At 39.7% G+C, this 19,198-nt stretch overlaps 1 protein-coding gene across 9 annotated transcripts in view; it reads right to left on the bottom strand.

The window, feature by feature from the left end:
• The window catches only part of FSD1L (fibronectin type III and SPRY domain containing 1 like), a 54,685-nt gene extending 36,811 nt beyond the window's left edge, over positions 1-17,874 (bottom strand). For 4 of the 9 annotated variants that reach the window (XM_059657526.1, XM_059657527.1, XM_059657534.1 and 1 more), the window contains exons 1-4: positions 17,675-17,873; positions 4,458-4,553; positions 2,064-2,195; positions 297-398 (exon numbers count right to left, since the gene is read on the bottom strand). In XM_059657526.1, the coding sequence (XP_059513509.1) occupies positions 297-398; positions 2,064-2,195; positions 4,458-4,553; positions 17,675-17,689 (345 nt within the window). In that variant the 5' untranslated portion in view covers positions 17,690-17,873. Of the gene's footprint in view, positions 1-296; positions 399-2,063; positions 2,196-4,457; positions 4,554-17,674 lie in introns of those variants that run through there. The other 5 variants (XM_059657533.1, XM_059657530.1, XM_059657532.1 and 2 more) reach the window with 3 other exon arrangements.
• Positions 17,875-19,198: the final 1,324 nt, after the last annotated feature.

Genomic DNA, 19,198 nt, shown 5'->3' with positions numbered 1-19,198 from the left:
CATTTTCATATTTTAATAAAACATTCCATTTCTTAAGATAAAACGTGGAACATTAATAAGAACTTTAGTATCAAGATCTCACTAAGTTGCAGTGCTCATCTGCATCAAGTGATGATGTTTCCCAATCAGCTCAGAGAAAGGAAGTCAAAACTAGACTTTATATTCCTTTTAGACTTCATGTTTTTTAGACTAAGTCCAAAGTTAAAAGGGAAAATACCATTTTTTTAAAATCAAAACTTTCCTTTGTAAGTGGCTTAGTTTAGATTTTTTGGTTGATTTTTTTTTTTTTTTTGTACCTTTGAAAATTCTTCAGCCTCCTTTATATCTAATGACCGTGTTGCAAATTCTAGCAGTTCTTCAGAGTTCTCCAGGGCATTATTACATTGACTAAGCTGACTCTAGAAAAAAAATTAATCATTAAAATAAAATTTTTGATTGCCATCAAAATCTTAAATATGTAGTATTGTTATAATGAACTTACAATTTTAATAGCAATAACTGAACAAAATATTGTAGAGAGTTACTGAAGCAAGATAATCACTAGTCTTATTTTTAACAAATTTTCATGATCTTAATACATTGTATCTAGTATCATGAGCAAAAATAGACAAATGAGACTGTACCAAACTTAAAAACTTCTCCACATTAAAAGAAACAATCAATAGAGTGAAAGGCAACCCGTGGAATGAGTGTGAGTCACATACCTGACAAGAGATAAATATCCAGAATATATAAAGAATTCCTACAATTCAACAAAAACCCCACAAATAACCAGATTAAAAAATGTGCAAAAGATCTGAATAGATATTTCTTGAAAAAATATATATAAATGGAAAAGATGCTCAACATCACTAATCACTAGAGAAATGCAAATCAAAACTACAATGAGATATCACCTCACATCCATTAGGATGGCCACTACCAAAAAAAATAGAAAGTACATGTACTGGGTAAAGGTGGTCAAAAGATACAAACTTCGAGTTATAAAATAAGTTCAGGAGATGTAATGTACAGCATGGTGACTACAGTTAATAATAGTGTGTTATATATTTGAAAATTGCTAAAAAGAGTAGCTCTTAAAAGTTCTTAGCATAAGAAAAAAATTTGTAACTATATGTGGTGATAGATATCAACTTAGATTTATTGTGGTGATTAAGTAATACATAAATATCAAATCATTATGTTGTACATTTTAAAATAACATTATATGTCAATTATATCTCAAAATAACAATATAAGTAGGAAGTAGAAAGTGTTGGCAAGGATGTGGAGAAATTAAAACCCTTGTGCACTGTTAGTGGGAATGTAATATTATAGCAGCATGAAAAACAGTACGGAAGTTCCTAAAAAACTAAAAATAGAATTACCCTATGAACCAGCAATCCCACTTCTGGGTATATATCTAAAAGAACTGAAAACAAAATCTCTAAGAGATATTTGCACACCCAGGTTCACTACAGCATTATTCACAATAAGCAATACGTAGAAGAAACCCCAAATATCCATAGACAGACGAATGAATAAAGAAAAGTGTGATATACATACACTGAAATATTATTCAGTCATAAAAAAGAAGGAAATCCTAGCACATGCTAAAGATGGACAAATCTTAAGGACATTATACTGAGTGAAATAAGCTGGTCACAAAAGGGACAAATGCTTTACGGTTCCACTTATAGGAGGTATCTAGAGTACTCAAGATAATGAAAACAGAAAATACAATAGTGGTTGCCAGGCAGTGGAAGGAGGGGCAAATGGGAAGTTGTTCCAAGGGTATAGAGTTTCGGTTTGCAACATGAAAAAGTTCTAGAGATCTGTTACACAACTATGTAAATATAGTTAACACTACTGAACTGTACATTTTAAAATGGTTAAGAGGATAAATCACAACATTGGTTTTTATTATAAATTTTAAAAAATTAGATATTAATGACCAAAAAAGGTAAGAATCATTCTTCACAAGATAAAAGCACAGTTATACACAGGAATTCACTAATTGTTACTTTCAATAAATGAAGCATTAGATTAAAATTATTCATATTTAAATAGTTTTATGATCTCACCTGTAACTCTTGTGATTTACGAGCTTGTTCCTGCTTGATACTATTAATCATACTTTCTTTCACTTCATCCAATATAGAGTATAAACTATCAAATTCTTCATCTAGCTCTGAAAGTATGTTAGAAGAATTTTCCTATTTAATAAGCAAAACAAAATTATTTTACTGAAGAGCTGTCAGACATTAAAAACTAAGATATATTTATCAAAAGAGACAATAGATGCATATTATAAGATCATGTGTTTTTAAAGCATTGTGTCAAATATTAGAATTCTGTTATTTTTATGAGAGTTTCAGCCTAACATCATAAAAATAACAGAATTCTAGTATTTGACACAACACTTTAAAAACACAAAAAAATCGAAGAAGCTGGCTGTTAATGCTAATAGTATGTATTTCAGCAGTACTATGAGTTAAGCAGCCTTTTATGGAATAGCCCATATTCTTCACCTTTTATAATGCTGTTTCCATAGGACAATGTGAAAGGTTGTTTTAAGGTGGACAACTTATCCTGACCTTCAGGCTCAAAGCCAGACCCTAAGTCAGTAGTTCTCAACCTTTACTGTGCATCATAATCATTAGTGAAGCATTTTAATAAAACATTTCAGAGATTTTTATTCTATAACTCTTGGACATACAGGGGTGGGGCTGATTTTGTGTAAATTTTTAAATCTTTCAGGCTGTCTAAAATACTGTATTTATAAAAGATATACAGAACTTAAAGACTAAGCAATTCCTTACTAGATTCTAAAAGATTTATCAACCATTGGACTTTAGTGCTAGAAGAACCTCAAAAATCATCTATGACTAGAATTTGTAGTCAAACTGCTAAATTTTATGAACTAAATGACACATAAGTGACTTGCCCAAAGCTATGCCACTAGTTGCTAGTGGCAGAATTAATAAAGCATTTCAAGTCCATTGACTTCTCACTGCCTCATTAAGCAATATGCTATTATTTCAACAAGAAATAATTTAAAATATCTCTGAAATCCCTAGATAAGCCATATGTATACAGTACTTGCAAAAATTGAGACAGAAGACATTATCTTAAGGCATTTTTCAACTTAAATGAATCATTCAATTAAGAGAAGCAAGTTGGCACTCAGAGAACTAATAAATACAATCTATTATAATATTATAATCCAAACTTTTGCTTATGTTAATAAAAACCAGACATCATCACACCAGAGTCTTACCAAAAGTGGTGTTAATCATTTTACTAGTTTATTTACAACGATAAAAACAAACTGTGGAAGAAAAAATATGCAGTCTAGAAGGCAGAAGACTTAAATCCCACATCTATCACTCAATAATAATACAACCGTGGACAAGCCACGTAAATTCCTGGACCTCAGTTTACTCATCTAAAAGGAATTGGACTACTCTTCTCCCCTCAATAACCAACTGACACATTCTTATAGTGTCTTGCTTACTTACTCCCTTGTGTGCACCCATCTTCAGTGACCAGTCTAGTTTAATTACCCCTCTATTTTTTTTCTGGATTCCAAGTTATAGTTCTATTAACCTGGCAATCAGAAAAATATTTTGGGTTAGTTCTATCTTTTGGTCTCTTTGTCCAGATGTTGAATGTAATGATTCTCTCACCCATAGATCAAGAGTTTTAGAACTTTCAGTTTTGCTTACTTTAAAAAAGTGGATTTGTGAATTCACCAAATTTTCCATTAAAATAGTTTAGGGAAGACTGCTAAAGTGGTGAAGTCAACTGACTTCAATTATAGTAAACTCAGTAAGTGAAATACAATGACTATAAGGCCTAACAGGCCAAGGACCAGACAATTACCTAGATTAAAACAAACAAAAACCATAAAAAAGGATTCACTGTTTACAAAAAAAAGTCCTTTAAATTCGTTAAGACACATTCATGGGAGGCATCACCAGCTTATTTGATTATTTATAGTACAGATTATCTCCCCAAATCTGGGACCATTTCCTTAAGTATTCCTCTCCCTCTTCATTGGGCGCTTTACCTTTTACTTTTATGTTTTGCATTCATCTGGTTTTATGAGGAGACCTTTTTCTATCTACATTTTCCTTCCATTATTTACTGTAAAAGAATGTTTAGCTTCTCAGTACTTTTGAAAGATAAAATTTGCTCTTAGTTAGAAATAGAAAAGACACAAAAAAAATGGAAAATGAACACTACAATATTCCTAGAACTGTAATTCCAGAGTTTTCTTTTTCCCTTATTACTTGATCATTCCATGGAGAATGCAAGAATAGCAAAGAAAATATTTTTATCTGATGATTAAAAACCCTGCTCTCATCTCCACTAGTTTATAATCTAGAGTTGATAGGGTGTTTTTATACTTCTGATTTGACCCAACAATCATTCATTATAACATATTGACACAAACTTTTAAAAGAAATTCATACCTGAACTCCTTTTAGTGTTTGATTTAGTGTATCAATAAAGTTCTGAATTTCATCATTTTTATTTGCCAGAGTTGAAATGATCCTTTGTAAAGCTTCCTAGAATAAAAAAAGAAATATCCTGATGTTTTAATAAAAGAGAATTATAACCTTCATTAACAACAATTCTCTAAATAAACCCTTTATGTAAGAGTATATCTATATATATATTCTTACATGTAAGAGTGTATCTATATATATACTCTTACATATACAAAAACCTAAGTGACTGTTCGACCGGTAGCTATGATGCACACAGACCACCAGGGGGCAGACCCTCAACGCACAGGCATGGAAACTGATGAATCTCAGAGGGAAAGGGGGCGGAGGGAGGGCAGAAAGAGATTAACCAAAGATCTTATATGCATACTAGAAGCCCGGAGCTTCCGTACATGTGCACCAGTGGGGTCCCTCAGCCTGGCCTGCGTCCTCTCGCAATCTGGGAACCCTTGGGGGATGTCAGAGAGCCAGTTTCATCCCAATCCCCGCAGGCCAGGCCAAGGGACCACACCGGTGAATGAATCCGTGAACCTGGCCTCTAGTTATGTAATAAATAGGTGCAATGTAAAGCTTCTTGTTCAAAATTTTCAAAAACCCAAAGTTAAAAAGATGGGATATGTACGTGTACTGTTCTAAAATATCTTATTCCTAATAAACAAGTTAATCATCATCATACCTTTCACAATGAAGATGATCACTATTAATTAATTGTTTTATTTTAGGTTATATGGCTGCGGCAAAGAAATAGAACCAAACATTAAACACTGCAAAAACAAATGGAAATTTCTAATACAATATCAGGATACTAGGAATAAAAACAGACACTGAAATTTGACATTGTTTATTTATAAAAATATAAACATATTTTAGAAATATGAAAGGTAATACATGTGCAACTTAAGTTACAAAATTCATTGTAATACTTACAGATACTACAGAAGCATAATAAGGTAAAGTAATTTTAGTAGCAAATACCTCAGACTTTTTGATAATGTTTCCTATTTAAAAAAACACTTGGTTATTTAATTTTCTCATACACTCTAGTTCAGTACTATCCAATAAAATGTTCTGCTATGATGGAAATGTCCTCTATATGTGATGTCCAATATGAAAGTCACTAGCCACATGAAACTAATGCACTTTTGAAATGTAGATAGAGCAACTGAGAACCTAAATTTATTTTTTAACTTTAATTTCACTTTTTTTTTAGAGCATGTGGAACAAGTACTGTCATATTGGACAGCACAGGTTCAGCTGTTTAATAACTCTCCATGGGTAGTAACAGCAAGACCCAAACAAAGTATTCGTATTCTCAAAAATCAAATGCAAGTATTTATACTTTATAATTTTCCCCCACACACAAGCCTTGTATCTGTAAACACCTACAAGTGTAAATATTTTAATAATTTTGTGTGATAAAGATTCTCCTCAAAATAAAAGCAAATGTTGATAAAAGGCTATAAAATCGTCTGATAAAGGGATAATACTTTATGTAAATGCTCATAAAGCATTATGGTAATGAAAAATTAAAAAGAATTACTACAGTTCTCATTTAATTCTCTCAACAATCTCTGTAGATAAGTAAGCCTTATCATCATCCCCTGGGCTGCCTAGGGCTCTGTGCTGTATTTCATTTACCTATACTATTTCTTCCCATCCTCACCGCTGGTGGTATTTTAGTACATTAATAGCACAAATGAAAGAAGACCCATATCAAGAGTTAGCTGTTTATCCTGTTGGTTTAACTCCCAGAAACAGGTGTACCAAGATTTGAATACAAAGATGACCAGCAGAATGGAGCTGAACTTGAGGGAGGAGCGGGCACAACTGGAGAGACATAGAAAAGGAAGGCAGAGGACTTAAGAATATTCCTAGTAGCCCTGACTGAGTGGTGCAGTGTCGCCCTGTACACCAAAAGGTTGCGGATTCGATTCCCAGTCAGGGCACATACCTAGGTTGCAGGTTCAATCCCGATCGAGGCGTGAACGGGAGTCTCTCTGTCTCTCTCAAATCAATAAAAAGCATATCCTCAGGTAAAGATTAAAAAGAAGAAGAAGAAAAAACAAGTTCCAAACAAGTATTTATAGAATGAGCCCATTATGACACATATCTGACTTATTATCAAAACCTGATGGTGAAAGAAGGCAAAGAAAACTTTCATCTGCTCCAGGGGATCCTATCAATCTGAAAGGATGCCTACAAGGGTCTCAGATTTCATCTCAGATCTCAAGTCTCCTATTACCTTCCAAACATTGATGGACAAAGTGATAAACATAGATGGATAAAGGCAATATACATTACACAAAGCTTGTCTAGATAATTTAATTGTATTTAGCAAGATGTCAGGTGACCATAACTAAAAATTCTAGGTGATATACATCTGAAGATATGCTTTGACAAATACCAATTCTGCTGGATCATAGTAATGTAAGACAAATATCTCCAGAGAAGTGTGCGCAGGCAATCTCAGACACAATCCTTTGGTCACACACCCCAATAACCAGGAAAAGATTTCTGATTCCAATTCTACATTAGTATTTCAGACAGTTGAGATACACAAATCTGGAACGACTGCAAATATTACTAATTGATACTTAAGAGGGTCAAACTATTATTATAGGCATTTCAGTTAGTATACAGTAAGCACTTTATGTGCCAAGCACTGTGCTAAGGTTTGAACAAGGAATGTCTTTTTTAATCCTCACAACAGATTTTTGAAAAATAGTATGTTAGTCTTTGAATTTTATGGTTGAAGAAAGGGAAGGTTAAACAAGTTAAGAAATGTTCTTAGATCACACAGCTACAATTCAAATACAGGAAGCTGCCTCCAAAGCCTGTACAGGTGTACCAGTTAATAATGCGGATTTTTTCAATAGATGGAGTTACACATATGTTGATATATATGCGATTTGATATGTATGCTATTTTGTTGTACTGACAACAAGCTTCAAAACTTCATACGTCAAATTTGCTGAAGGTGTTATCATAGATATTTTTATGCTTAAAAATGTCGAATTTCGTGCCAAAAAAAAGAGCATTTGCGGTAAGTTTTAATTCATCACTTTATTTTGAAGAAAAGTACTGCTGAATACTTTGGGAAGCTTATGGTGAACATGCTCCATCTCAAGATACTTGGGAATGCTGGTTTAAAGGCTTTAAAAATGATGATTTTGATGTGAAAGACAAAGAACGTCCAGGTCAACCGAAAAAGTTTGAAGACCAACAATTACAAGCATTATTGGATGAAGATGCGTGTCAAACTCAAAAACAACTTGCAGAAAGATTAAACGTTGCTCAGCAAACAATTCCGATCATTTACAAGCAATGGGAAAAATTTTAAGGGAAGGAAAATGGGTTCTACATCAACTGAATGAAAGACAAATGGAAAACCAAAAAGTCTCAGTAAAATGTTGCTTCAAAGGCACAAAAGAAAGTCTTTTTTTGCATCGAATTGTGACTGGCGATGAAAAGTGGATTTATTTTGAGAATCCCAAATGCACAAAATCATGGGTTGATCCAGGTCAACCAGCAACATAGACTGCAAGGCCAAATAGCTTCGGAAAGAAGACAATGCTCTGCGTTTGGTGGGATCAGGAAGGTGTGGTGTATTATGAGCTTCTAAAACCAGGTGAAACCGTTAATACTGATTGCTACCAACAACAAATAATCAATTTGAACCACATTTTGATTGTGAAACGACCAGAATGTGCCAGAAGACACAGCAAAGTAATTTTGCTTCATGATGATGCACCATCACACACTTCAAAAACAGTTAAAGACACGTTAAAAGATCTTGCCTGGGAAGTATTAACCCACCCGCTGTATTCACCAGACCTTGCTCCTTCAGATTACCACTTGTTCTGATGGATGGCACACTCACTTTCTGAGCAGCACTTCAAAACATACGAAGAAGTGGAAAATTGGGTCTCTGAATGGTTTGCCTCAAAACAAGAAAAGTTCTATTGGGACGGTATCCACAAATTATCTGAAAGATGGGGAAATGTGTAGCTAGTGATGGACATTACTTTGAATAAAGCACTTTTGATGTTTCTCTTGAACTTACCGTGTTTTCTTTGATTACAAAATCCGCATTATTAACTGATACACCTAGTACTTTTACACTATCCTAGACTGCTTACACTGGTACTGTACAAAAAAATCATACAGTTCCTACTGCCGGGGTCCGGCCCCAGCGGGTCCAGGGGTCCCCAAAGGTGTGGACGGAGTCGGCGAAGAAGGAAGGGCATGGAGACAGTGTTCAGTTGATCTCTTGCCAGGCTCCGCCTCCAGGCTCCGAGGCCAGTCCCTGTCCAGGATCCTCCAGCATGCTCTCGCCAGCAAAGTTCTTCTGTCTCTAGAGAACGTTCTGTGTAGGTTCTGTGCCTAGGCTCTGTCTCTCTTGGTCCTGTCTTCCAAGCCCTGTGTCCTTAGTTCTGTGTTCTGAGTTCTGTCTTCTTGATTCTGTTCTAAGTTCTGTGTGTTTCTGTCTTGTTACAACTGTATTTATACCAGTTGATTCAATCCTATCAATCTCTATTACAAAGGTTAGGGCGTTTCTTATCTCCATTCCAGGGAGAAAAGATTATGTAGTTTAAGCATGATTGTTCGTAGTTAAAGGGATTAATTACCCGCCTAGCACTTAGTTGAGGGGTTTTATTCCCTCCCTAACTTCAGGGGAAAATCCCTACCTGGGGATTCAACCTTTCTCGGAGAGGTGACCTTGGTTAAAACACAGCGCCAAGAAGGTGAGCAAACATATTAAGAACCGTATGCCATATATGCCAGGTCCCTTGAAACAGCAAGGATGCACCGGCTCCCGGCAAATTCCCCCTTTTTTATTTTTTAAAAGCAAGCATTAAAAAGAAAAACCTGAAACGCTCTCTTGTATCCATTTTAAGAGTAGGATTGGTGCTTTCTGCTATTACCTGAGTCCTGATCTATCACCCCAGGGAGAGCTTGCCAATCCTGCACTTTCCCGGGGTGGAAAGGCTGCAGTGGGGTTAAGGATAAGGCTCCTTGGGCCTACCTTCTCCCATGCCTCTACATTTACCTTTCCGGCACCTTTCCTTCCTCAGAAAAGCATGGACGTATTTCTTGTATAAAATGTTCTGTCTGACTGGGAGTAACCTTAATTCCTCTGCTAACAAGCATATATGTTAAAAGATCAATACGGAGTCGTCTTTTTTCTTTAGACTCAGTATGGCACATCTTCTTAATCTAAAGATCAATACAGAGTCTTCTTTCTTTGGACTCAGTATGGCACATCTTCTCAATCTAAGAATCAATACAGAGTCTTCTTTCTTTGGACTCAGTATGGCACATCTTCTCAATCTAAGTTCTGTACTATCCACCTTCTTACCCTACTTATCCTCTATAGGGGGGTCTGTAGCACCCTGGTGGAGTCCTATCCGTCCCGAGTGTGGGGTTCTCAATGGGGGGGGGCTTACCTAAGGGAATCCTGTTCCAGGGATTCCCAAAGGTGTGGACGGAGTCAGCGAAGACTATCCACCCTTTTCCTATGGTGGAGTCCTATCCGTCCCGAGTGCAGGGCGCTTACCTAGGGGTCCCTGTTCGGGCGCCATATGCCGGGGTCCAACCCCAGCGGGTCCAGGGGTCCCCAAAGGTGTGGACGGAGTCGGCGAAGAAGGAAGGGCATGGAGACAGTGTTCAGTTGATCTCTTGCCAGGCTCCGCCTCCAGGCTCCGAGGCCAGTCCCTGTCCAGGATCCTCCAGCATGCTCTCGCCAGCAAAGTTCTTCTGTCTCTAGAGAACGTTCTGTGTAGGTTCTGTGCCTAGGCTCTGTCTCTCTTGGTCCTGTCTTCCAAGCCCTGTGTCCTTAGTTCTGTGTTCTGAGTTCTGTCTTCTTGATTCTGTTCTAAGTTCTGTGTGTTTCTGTCTTGTTACAACTGTATTTATACCAGTTGATTCAATCCTATCAATCTCTATTACAAAGGTTAGGGCGTTTCTTATCTCCATTCCAGGGAGAAAAGATTATGTAGTTTAAGCATGATTGTTCGTAGTTAAAGGGATTAATTACCCGCCTAGCACTTAGTTGAGGGGTTTTATTCCCTCCCTAACTTCAGGGGAAAATCCCTACCTGGGGATTCAACCTTTCTCGGAGAGGTGACCTTGGTTAAAACACAGCGCCAAGAAGGTGAGCAAACATATTAAGAACCGTATGCCATATATGCCAGGTCCCTTGAAACAGCAAGGATGCACCGGCTCCCGGCATCCTACAACCAAAGCAAGTGAATCAATGAAACCAACATATAGAATTCCTGGAAAATATACTAATGTTACCAGGAACGATGCCACTTGCATCACCCTACATCAGCAATTTTCAGCCTTTTCTATCTCATGGCACACATAAACTAATCTGCAGCACACCAAAAAAATATCTGACCAAAAAAAGTATAATTTTTATTCATTCACATCAGATGGCTATTGTTGTATTGACTGTCTGGGTTTTTTGTTTTGTTTTGTTTTTGTTTTGTTTGTTTTGACAATCTAAGGAAAAAGAGGTCAATGCCACTGACTAAATAGTCAGGTGTTGCATGTTTTAAAAATTCTTATGGCACCCAGTGTGCCTGCCGCAGCACACCAATTGAAAATCAGTGCTTTATACCACAGATCTCTCTTTTGAATTAGGTAACAGAAGTTGAAATCCAGAGAGCTCTATCAGCTGGTAAGCTAGACAACCAGAATCTTACCAGCTGACCATACCTATGGCAACACAAACAAGAGTACTGTGCTCAGATGTGATGCAAGGAGCTGAAAAATGAGAAGTATATATTGTTGAGGAATACAGGAATCTGAGCATCATAAATAGCTAGCTAGCAGAAAGCCATGCCCTCTGTAACGGTGAAACAAGCTGGAACACTATCTGTATACAGATGCAACTAAGGTGATCCACAGGAAAAAAATCTAATCCTCATTCAATCTGGCAGGAACGCTCTTTCCACCCTTGGCCCACTTGTAAGCTATCAGGGCAGAACAGGAGAAACTCTCCCATCTAGAATTTAAGAAAATACAGTGTGTCAGAGGCTGAAGAAGCCTCATCCATGTACTGTGAACTGGCTAGCTTTCCAGTCAGGTTTAGGAAACTGATATTCGGCCAAGGAAATCAGAGGTCCCCACCATCTAATTAAGGGCAGTGGAGTGGCAATGGAAGTAGGGGTACTCTCACATACTGCAGTATAACCTGATACAACTCTTCTGAAGGGCAACTTGGCAATACACATCAAAAGTTTTTTTAAAGTATATACACACTGATTCTCCAATTCTATTTCTTGTTTTAAAAAAATATATTTTATTGATATTTTATAGAGAGGAAGGGAGAGGGATAGAGTTAGAAACATAGACGAGAGAGAAACATCGACCAGCTGCCTCCTGCACGCCCCCCACTGGGGATGTGCCCGCAACCAAGGTACATGCCCTTGACAGGAATCGAACCTGAGACTCTTCAGTCTGCAGGCCGATGCTCTATCCACTGAGCCAAACCAGTCAGGACTCCAATTCTATTTTTACTAATTTATTAAGTAAATTCTATTTCTACTAACTTAAGTAAATAAGAGTTTAATCAGAGACTTGGCTACAAGGATGTTCATATCAATGTGATTTATAACATTAAAAGGTTGGGATGAAGATATATGTACAACAAAAGGGTCCTGATTAAAATTCAAGTAACACATCCATACAAATGAAATGTGCTGTATTATTAAGTGCTGTAAAATTGTATTGATATGGTAAAAGAGTCATAACATATTAAGTGAAAGGCAAATTATAAAACAATATAATGAACATAGTTTTTTAAGTTTCTACATGCATAAAAAAGACTGCAATGTAATACATACAAATGTTAAAGAGGTTATCTCTGGGTGTCAGGATTATGGGTGACTCTTATTTTTATTTATCTATATTTTCCTACAATAAACTTGTATTACTTATATTTATAATGTAACAAAATACACAGCTTGGCTGTGCTAATGCTTTATTATAAATTTGTTAAAAATATAATTAGCTATCAATCAACAAGTATCAATAACTGAGATCAGATGCTATCAGAACCTTGTGCCTGGGAAAAAGTGCCAACTGAGGGTATAAAACATATAAAAAGAAAGATGGAGACGAAATCCACCAACTTCAAAATATTGTACACCCTAGGTTAGTGATGGCGAACCTATGGCACGCGTCTCAGAGGTGACACGCGAATTCATTTTTTTGGTTGATTTTTCTTTGTTAAATGGCATTTAAATATATAAAATAAATATTAAAAATATACATCTTTGTTTTACTATGGTTGCAAATATCAAAAAATTTCTATATGTGACACGGCACCAGAGTTAAGTTAGGGTTTTTCAAAATGCTGACACGCCGAACTCAAAAGGTTCGCCATCACTGCCCTAGGTTGAACACTAAGGGAAACATTCAATGTTTTTGCTGCATGAATAATTCTTTGTATATTCAGCTAGGCATTGCAAAGAAGCATTATGTTAAAAAAATTTTAAAGGTCTGCTTCACTATATTTCTAATTTCTTAAACTGTCAAGTTCAATAAGAAATGAAAACATCTGTATTTAAATGTAGTGATCATGAGTATGTCAGTATGGTCCTGTGAGGAGGGTACCTCATGCCTCCTATATCATCCCAGATTACTTTGATCCATTCCACAGGAATGCTTGCAGTTGTGACTAGCTGGGGTGTATAAAAACTCACCTATTCCTGTTCACAGGTCTACTTTAAAAAGCAAGACCCTCCCTCAAAAAAGAAAAAGAACTGTCCAGTCTTATACAATCAAGCCTCACCTGACTGTCACTAACCCTTTTCAAGTAGAAAGTAAATAATGCACAAGAAAAAGTGGAGAAAAGCAAACAATTGACAATGCCTGCTTTTGGTGACATCCTTCCTCAGGTATCCCTCCCCCTTCCTCTCTACCTTTATTATTCCTACAGCATCTACCATTTCCCAGAAATAGCAACCCCTACGAATGTGAATGAACTCCTGTACAAAATTTAACGTAAACTATCAGATTCTACCTGTCGCCATTCTTAAAAGGTGCACGTCTTATTTGTATCAATGGTTTCTTTGAATATACACATTTCATCAGGTAAAGAAACCTTTGGGATTTTATCTTAAAACCACTTACAGACATAATCAAAGGTTTGAGTATCAAACAAAGCCACCTATCCATAACACAGCCTGTTCACAAAAGTGGCCCAGAAACTCAATATAAACAAAATCCCTCTGTTTATTTCTAGGAGATAATACTGTGGTTTTCCGTATCCAACAGTATGCCTTACATACCCAAGGCAATTATGCTTTCTTCCTCTACTCAAACAGAGCATCTGTTGCTAACACAACACTTAAGTCCAAGTTATTTTCACGGACAAAAGAGCAGCTGGTCAAGCTAATCCATTTGCTGACTTGCCACCATCAAGCTTCTGTAAGACTGTCCAGTTAACTTAATCTCTATTGTCAGATTGCATGAATCAGAACTTCCAATCCTTTTTCAATTAGGATTTAACAACTCTTCTTTGGCACTACCATTTGAAACCATTTATTACAGATATTAAAACAGAAAACATACTTTAAAACTTAAGGATAAAGGTAACAAATGGCTAGACTGAATTGGAAAAATCCTATATAATAAAAGGCTAATATGCAAATTGACTGAACAGCAGAACAACCAGTCACTATGATGTGCACTGACCACCAGGGGGCAGACGCTCAACGCAGGAGCTGCTCCCTGGTGGTCAGTGCGCGCTCCCACAGGGGGAGCGCTGCTCAGCCAGAAGCCGGGCTCACGGCTGGCGAGCGCAGTGGCAGTGGCAGGAGCCTCTCCCGCCTCCACTGCAGTGCTAAGGATGTCCGACTGACGGTTTAGGCCTGCTCCCCTAAGCCATCAGTCGGACATCCCCCAAGGGCTCCTGGACTGCGAAAGGGCACAGGCTGGGCTGAGGGACCCCCTTCCAGTGCACAAATTTTGTGCACCAGGCCTCTAGTAGTTACATAAATTATCAACAAAAGGAGAAAGTGATTTTAAAGGTGAGATCATGAAATTTATAATAATACTAACAGAGAGTTCTCATGGGTGCTAGGTATGAAATGATTTTTGAAAATTAACAGGATACTCACAATAGCCCTTTGAGATAAGAACAATTATTATCTCTATTTTATAGATGAGGAAACAGAGACACACAGCAAATTACCCATGCTCATTCAGCTCATAAATACCACCTGGCTCCCAAACCACCCTCTTAATAATTTAAAGCCCAAATCCCAAAGCCTTACAAAAGGTATATATTCAAACCAACCTCACTCTTTGCCACTTGCAATACCTAACCATTTTCCTTACACTGCCACTATTTCATTGTAACATTTTATAATAGGAAAGAAAAATCACACGAGGGATGTATTACTTACTGTCTTATTTAAGGAGAAATAACTATTCAGTTTACTTCATTATTAATTGAAGTACAACGTGGGACAAAAGTAGGTTTCCAGTTGTTTGTATGGAAAATAATACAATAATTAATATATAATAATACAAGAATAAGCCCTAACCGGTTTGGCTCAGTGGACAGAGCATTGGCCTGCGGACTCAAGGGTCCCAGGTTCGATTCCGGTCAAGAGCATGTACCTTGGTTGCGGGCACATACCCAGTGGGGAGTGTGCAGGAGGCAGCTGATCGATGTTTCTCTCTCATCAATGTTTCTGACTCTCTATCCCTCTCCCTTCCTCTCTGTAAAAAATCAATAAAATATAGCCCTAACCAGTTTGGCTCAGTGGATAGAGCAGGGGTCCTCAAACTACGGCCCACAGGCCACATGCAAATACAAATATTGTATTTGTTCCTGTTTTGTTTTTTTATTTCAAAATAAGATATGTGCAGTGTGCATAGGAATTTGTTCATAGTTTTTTTTAAACTATAGTCCGGCCCTCCAATGGTCTGAGGGACAGTGAACTGGCCCCGTTTAAAAAGTTTGAGGACCCCTGGGATAGAGCATAGGCCTGCGTACTTGAAAGGTCCCAGGTTCCATTCCGGTAAAGGGCATGTACCTTGGTTGCAGGCACATCCCCAGTAGGGGGTGTGCAGGAGGCAGCTGATCAATGTTTCTCTCTCATTGATGTTTCTAACTCTCTATTTCTTTCCCTTCTTCTCTGTAAAAAATCAATAAAATATATATATTTTTTTAAATCAATAAAATATATTAAAAAATAATACAAGAATAAACTATTTCACATAGTCAGAACTGTAAATCTACTTTTCCCCCACCCTGTATATAATTGATTCTGTAGTAATTCATGATAACAATTCATGGTTGTAAGTATTAACACTAGATACTCATTTTAAGCTATAAAACAAGGGAGTTTTTTTTTAATTTAAAAATATTATCTGATACCACCAATGAAATTCAACACATTTTTTATATTGATAAATTGATTCTCAAAGTTATCACAAATAGCTATATTAGTACCAGGAAGAAAGATTCTTTGCTCCCTCTGGGGAAACCGCACATGGTATGTGTTGGTACCCAGACACATCATTTTTGGAATGAGACCAATTAGGTTCAAATCTTAGGACTATGGCTAGTGATATGACCTTTCAGGAGTTACAACCTCCCTGAGTCCTCATGAAAGTGGGGATAATGCATGCCCTGGCAAAGTAAGGTGATCCATATTAAAATACTTTTTAAAATTATATTTTACAGCTCATAGAATATTTCAGTGCTTATTTTTATAGACTTTAAAAACACGGTGTGTGTTTTCATAATGAGTTCTTTTACCTGATTTTTACAATGACCCTACAAAATATTCTTACTTCCACAGCATAGATGAGGAAATAGATTAGTCACAGTTAAGTGATTTGCCCCACATCACGGAGCCAGGAAACAGCCGCATGGAACCCAGGTCTCTGGACTCCAAGTCTTTGCCCTTCCATTTGCCCTGAACTAATAATACCCCGTTCAGTTCGCCTACGACTTTCATCTGAAATGTTAAATAAGCTGTGAAATGTTTTACAAATTTAGGCAGGGCTGTTTTAAATGTATACATATTGGAAATACCCAAGATGTAGCTTTAAAAAAAGTCATAGAAATAAAACCTGAGTATACCAAATTGAGTTTCAAGATACAATGACAGCACATTCACTTTCGTTAAATACTCTAACAGCCGACACTCCACACATCCCTACGCTATCCCCTCATGCCCCTCATGCTCCTCAAGGAGGTGAGTGAGTCCAGGCCAAATTCTAGAAAACGCTGTCCTTATAGGTCTTTCCAGTGCTTTCTAGCTAAGAATAGAAAAGAATGGCCGCTTGGATAGGCCCTTGCTTTCCCCTGCTGCATTATTAACAACACTGTGTGTCCTTACTGTACTATATTTCAATTACTATCATCTAACAAAGAGAACAGGGTGGGTTTCTATACAGGGATTATGGCTGGATATGAATAACTCACTTCTAACTGCACTCAAAACATTGGCTATGCTGCCTAAAAATAAATAAATAATCCCTTTTCATTGGACCTGCTAGGTCTCTATACTGTATCCTTCCCTTAACTTGTTCGGAAAGTAGAAAACATGCCACAAATCACCACGAAGGTAACTGTGACCCGCAGCAGCGAACTGGCCAAAGAGGGTGCGACCGCTGCCCTGACAACTGGGAGTTTTTCCCGTCAATTCGACCAACGCGAACCACTCGGACCTGCCTGAGACCCAGCCGCGAGGGGTGGGGCCCATCAGGAGGCCAGGACGGAGTCCCGGGGCCGGCAGGGTGGAGGGGGGGCGCCAGCTCGGCGTCGGCCGGCGGACCCCGCGCGCCTTGGTTTCCCCACCTGCCGGGGGGACAGCCCTCACCAGCCGCCGGGAGGCCCAGAGCGCGGCAGGAGTCACGGATGGAGACAGAGGGACGCCTCCCTGTTTACTTAGGGAGCCGGGGCCCAGGACCAAGTGCGGGGCAGAGGCCAGCCGGGGTCACCGGGCGCTGCCCCCGCAGCCGGCCGGGCCCCGCTTCGCTCCCGCCGGGAAAGAAGGCGGGATGGATGGAAGGGCGGACGGCTTCCCCTCCGCCTCCCGGCCCGGCCCGGCCCGGCCCCGGACCACGCGCCCACCGCCCACCCTGCCCGGGGCGCCCCGCCCACCCTCCGCCCGGCCCCGGTGGGCCCGCGCCCCCTCCTCGCTCACTTTCTGGGAGTCCATGGCCAGAGGCTACGCCCGCTGGGCCCGAGGCCGCGTCGGAGAGCCGCGTGAGGAGGCGAAGGGAGGTCGGACACGCCGGACCGCTAGCCGGGGCCGCTGTCCTGGGCCGCGCCACCGCCTCAGCCTCAACCTCCGCCCGCAGCGCTGCCTCCTGGCCCCGCCCGTCCGCGCCCCACCCGCGCGCGCGCCGTTGTCGCCGCGGTTGCCAGGCTGCGAGGGCGGCGGCAGGAGGGCGGGGTCAGGGGCGCCCGCGCATGCGCGCTGCCGCCGGACGGGTCAGGTTGGACCGCGTTGGGTACCAGGAGGGAGCGGCGGCGGGGAGGGACTGTGCGCCCCGGTCCCGCGGGTCCTTTGAAAGAGGCTCTCCTTCCCCGCCTCCGCCATCCTCTCTCCAGCGCTGCAGGCCTTGGAATGGACCATTGGGCATCCAGCAGCCGGCCCGTGGGGAGGTCACTGGAGGGAAAGCTCTGGCCCTGGACGGAGATGGGCCCCCTTTCCACCCTGCACGCCTCCCCGCACGGGCGCTGGAGGAGCAGCCGGGCTAGCCCCGGCCCAGCGGTCCAGTGGGAAGGACAGGGCTGGGATGGGGATGTAGTGGAGACATGGGAAAGGCCGGTAGGGACGTGGCCGAAATGTGGGTAGACCTTTCCCAGAGAGCCCCCCTGGGCACCTCGCTATCCGTGATTGTGAGCACGTCACTCTCCCTGAGCCTGTTTCACCTCAGATGTAAAAGAAGAGAAATGATGCGGACTTTGCAGCGCATTGTGAGGATTAAAGAATGAGTTTGAAGGGCCTGGTACACAGTTAATGCTCAGTACTTTGCAGTTACCGGTGGGGAGCTAGAATCTTCTTAGTCTGGGCTGAGGGCACAGTGCAGACTGTAGAAAGTCAGGCCTCATCCTCCATTTCGATGGCTCTGACAGGCTCCGAAAAGTTCAACCGGACAATCACTTATGACGAATGAACAAAAGGGAAATATACATTGAGTGCCCATTAGGTACCAGTTCTATAGCTTACAATCTAGTACGGGAGGCTGACTCGTCCCTCCTCCCCAAATTTAAATAGATAATGTGTGGTGGCTAGAGATGCTATAGATAAAACTACATGGGGTAAAATGGACTCAGAGAATTGAGAGGGCTCCATTTTCCATGGGAAAGTCAGGGAAGGCCTGTCTCCCAGGAGTGACCGGAGCGAAGTGGGAGAATGAACCAGCCAAAGACCTGGAGAACATTCTAGAAGGAACAGCAAATACAAAGACCCCAAGAGGGCATGAGATTTATGTGTAAGAAATAGCATTCATTCTACAAGGTTGTAATTATCTCTATACAGGGGTATTTCCCTAACTAGACTGATTAGTTAGGGTATTCCCCTAACTAGACTGATTTCCTTGATGGTGGAGATTTCTTTTACTGCACTTGTGTCTGTGTCTGCAGCACCGAGCCAGACATCTAGTATGCACTCAATAAATCTTTTTTAAAAAATATATTTTTTTATTGATTTCATAGATGA

Source organism: Myotis daubentonii, chromosome 11 (genome assembly GCF_963259705.1).
Source record: "Myotis daubentonii chromosome 11, mMyoDau2.1, whole genome shotgun sequence".
NCBI classification, from domain to species: domain Eukaryota; kingdom Metazoa; phylum Chordata; class Mammalia; order Chiroptera; family Vespertilionidae; genus Myotis; species Myotis daubentonii.
This window is presented reverse-complemented; position numbering and strand designations above follow the sequence as displayed.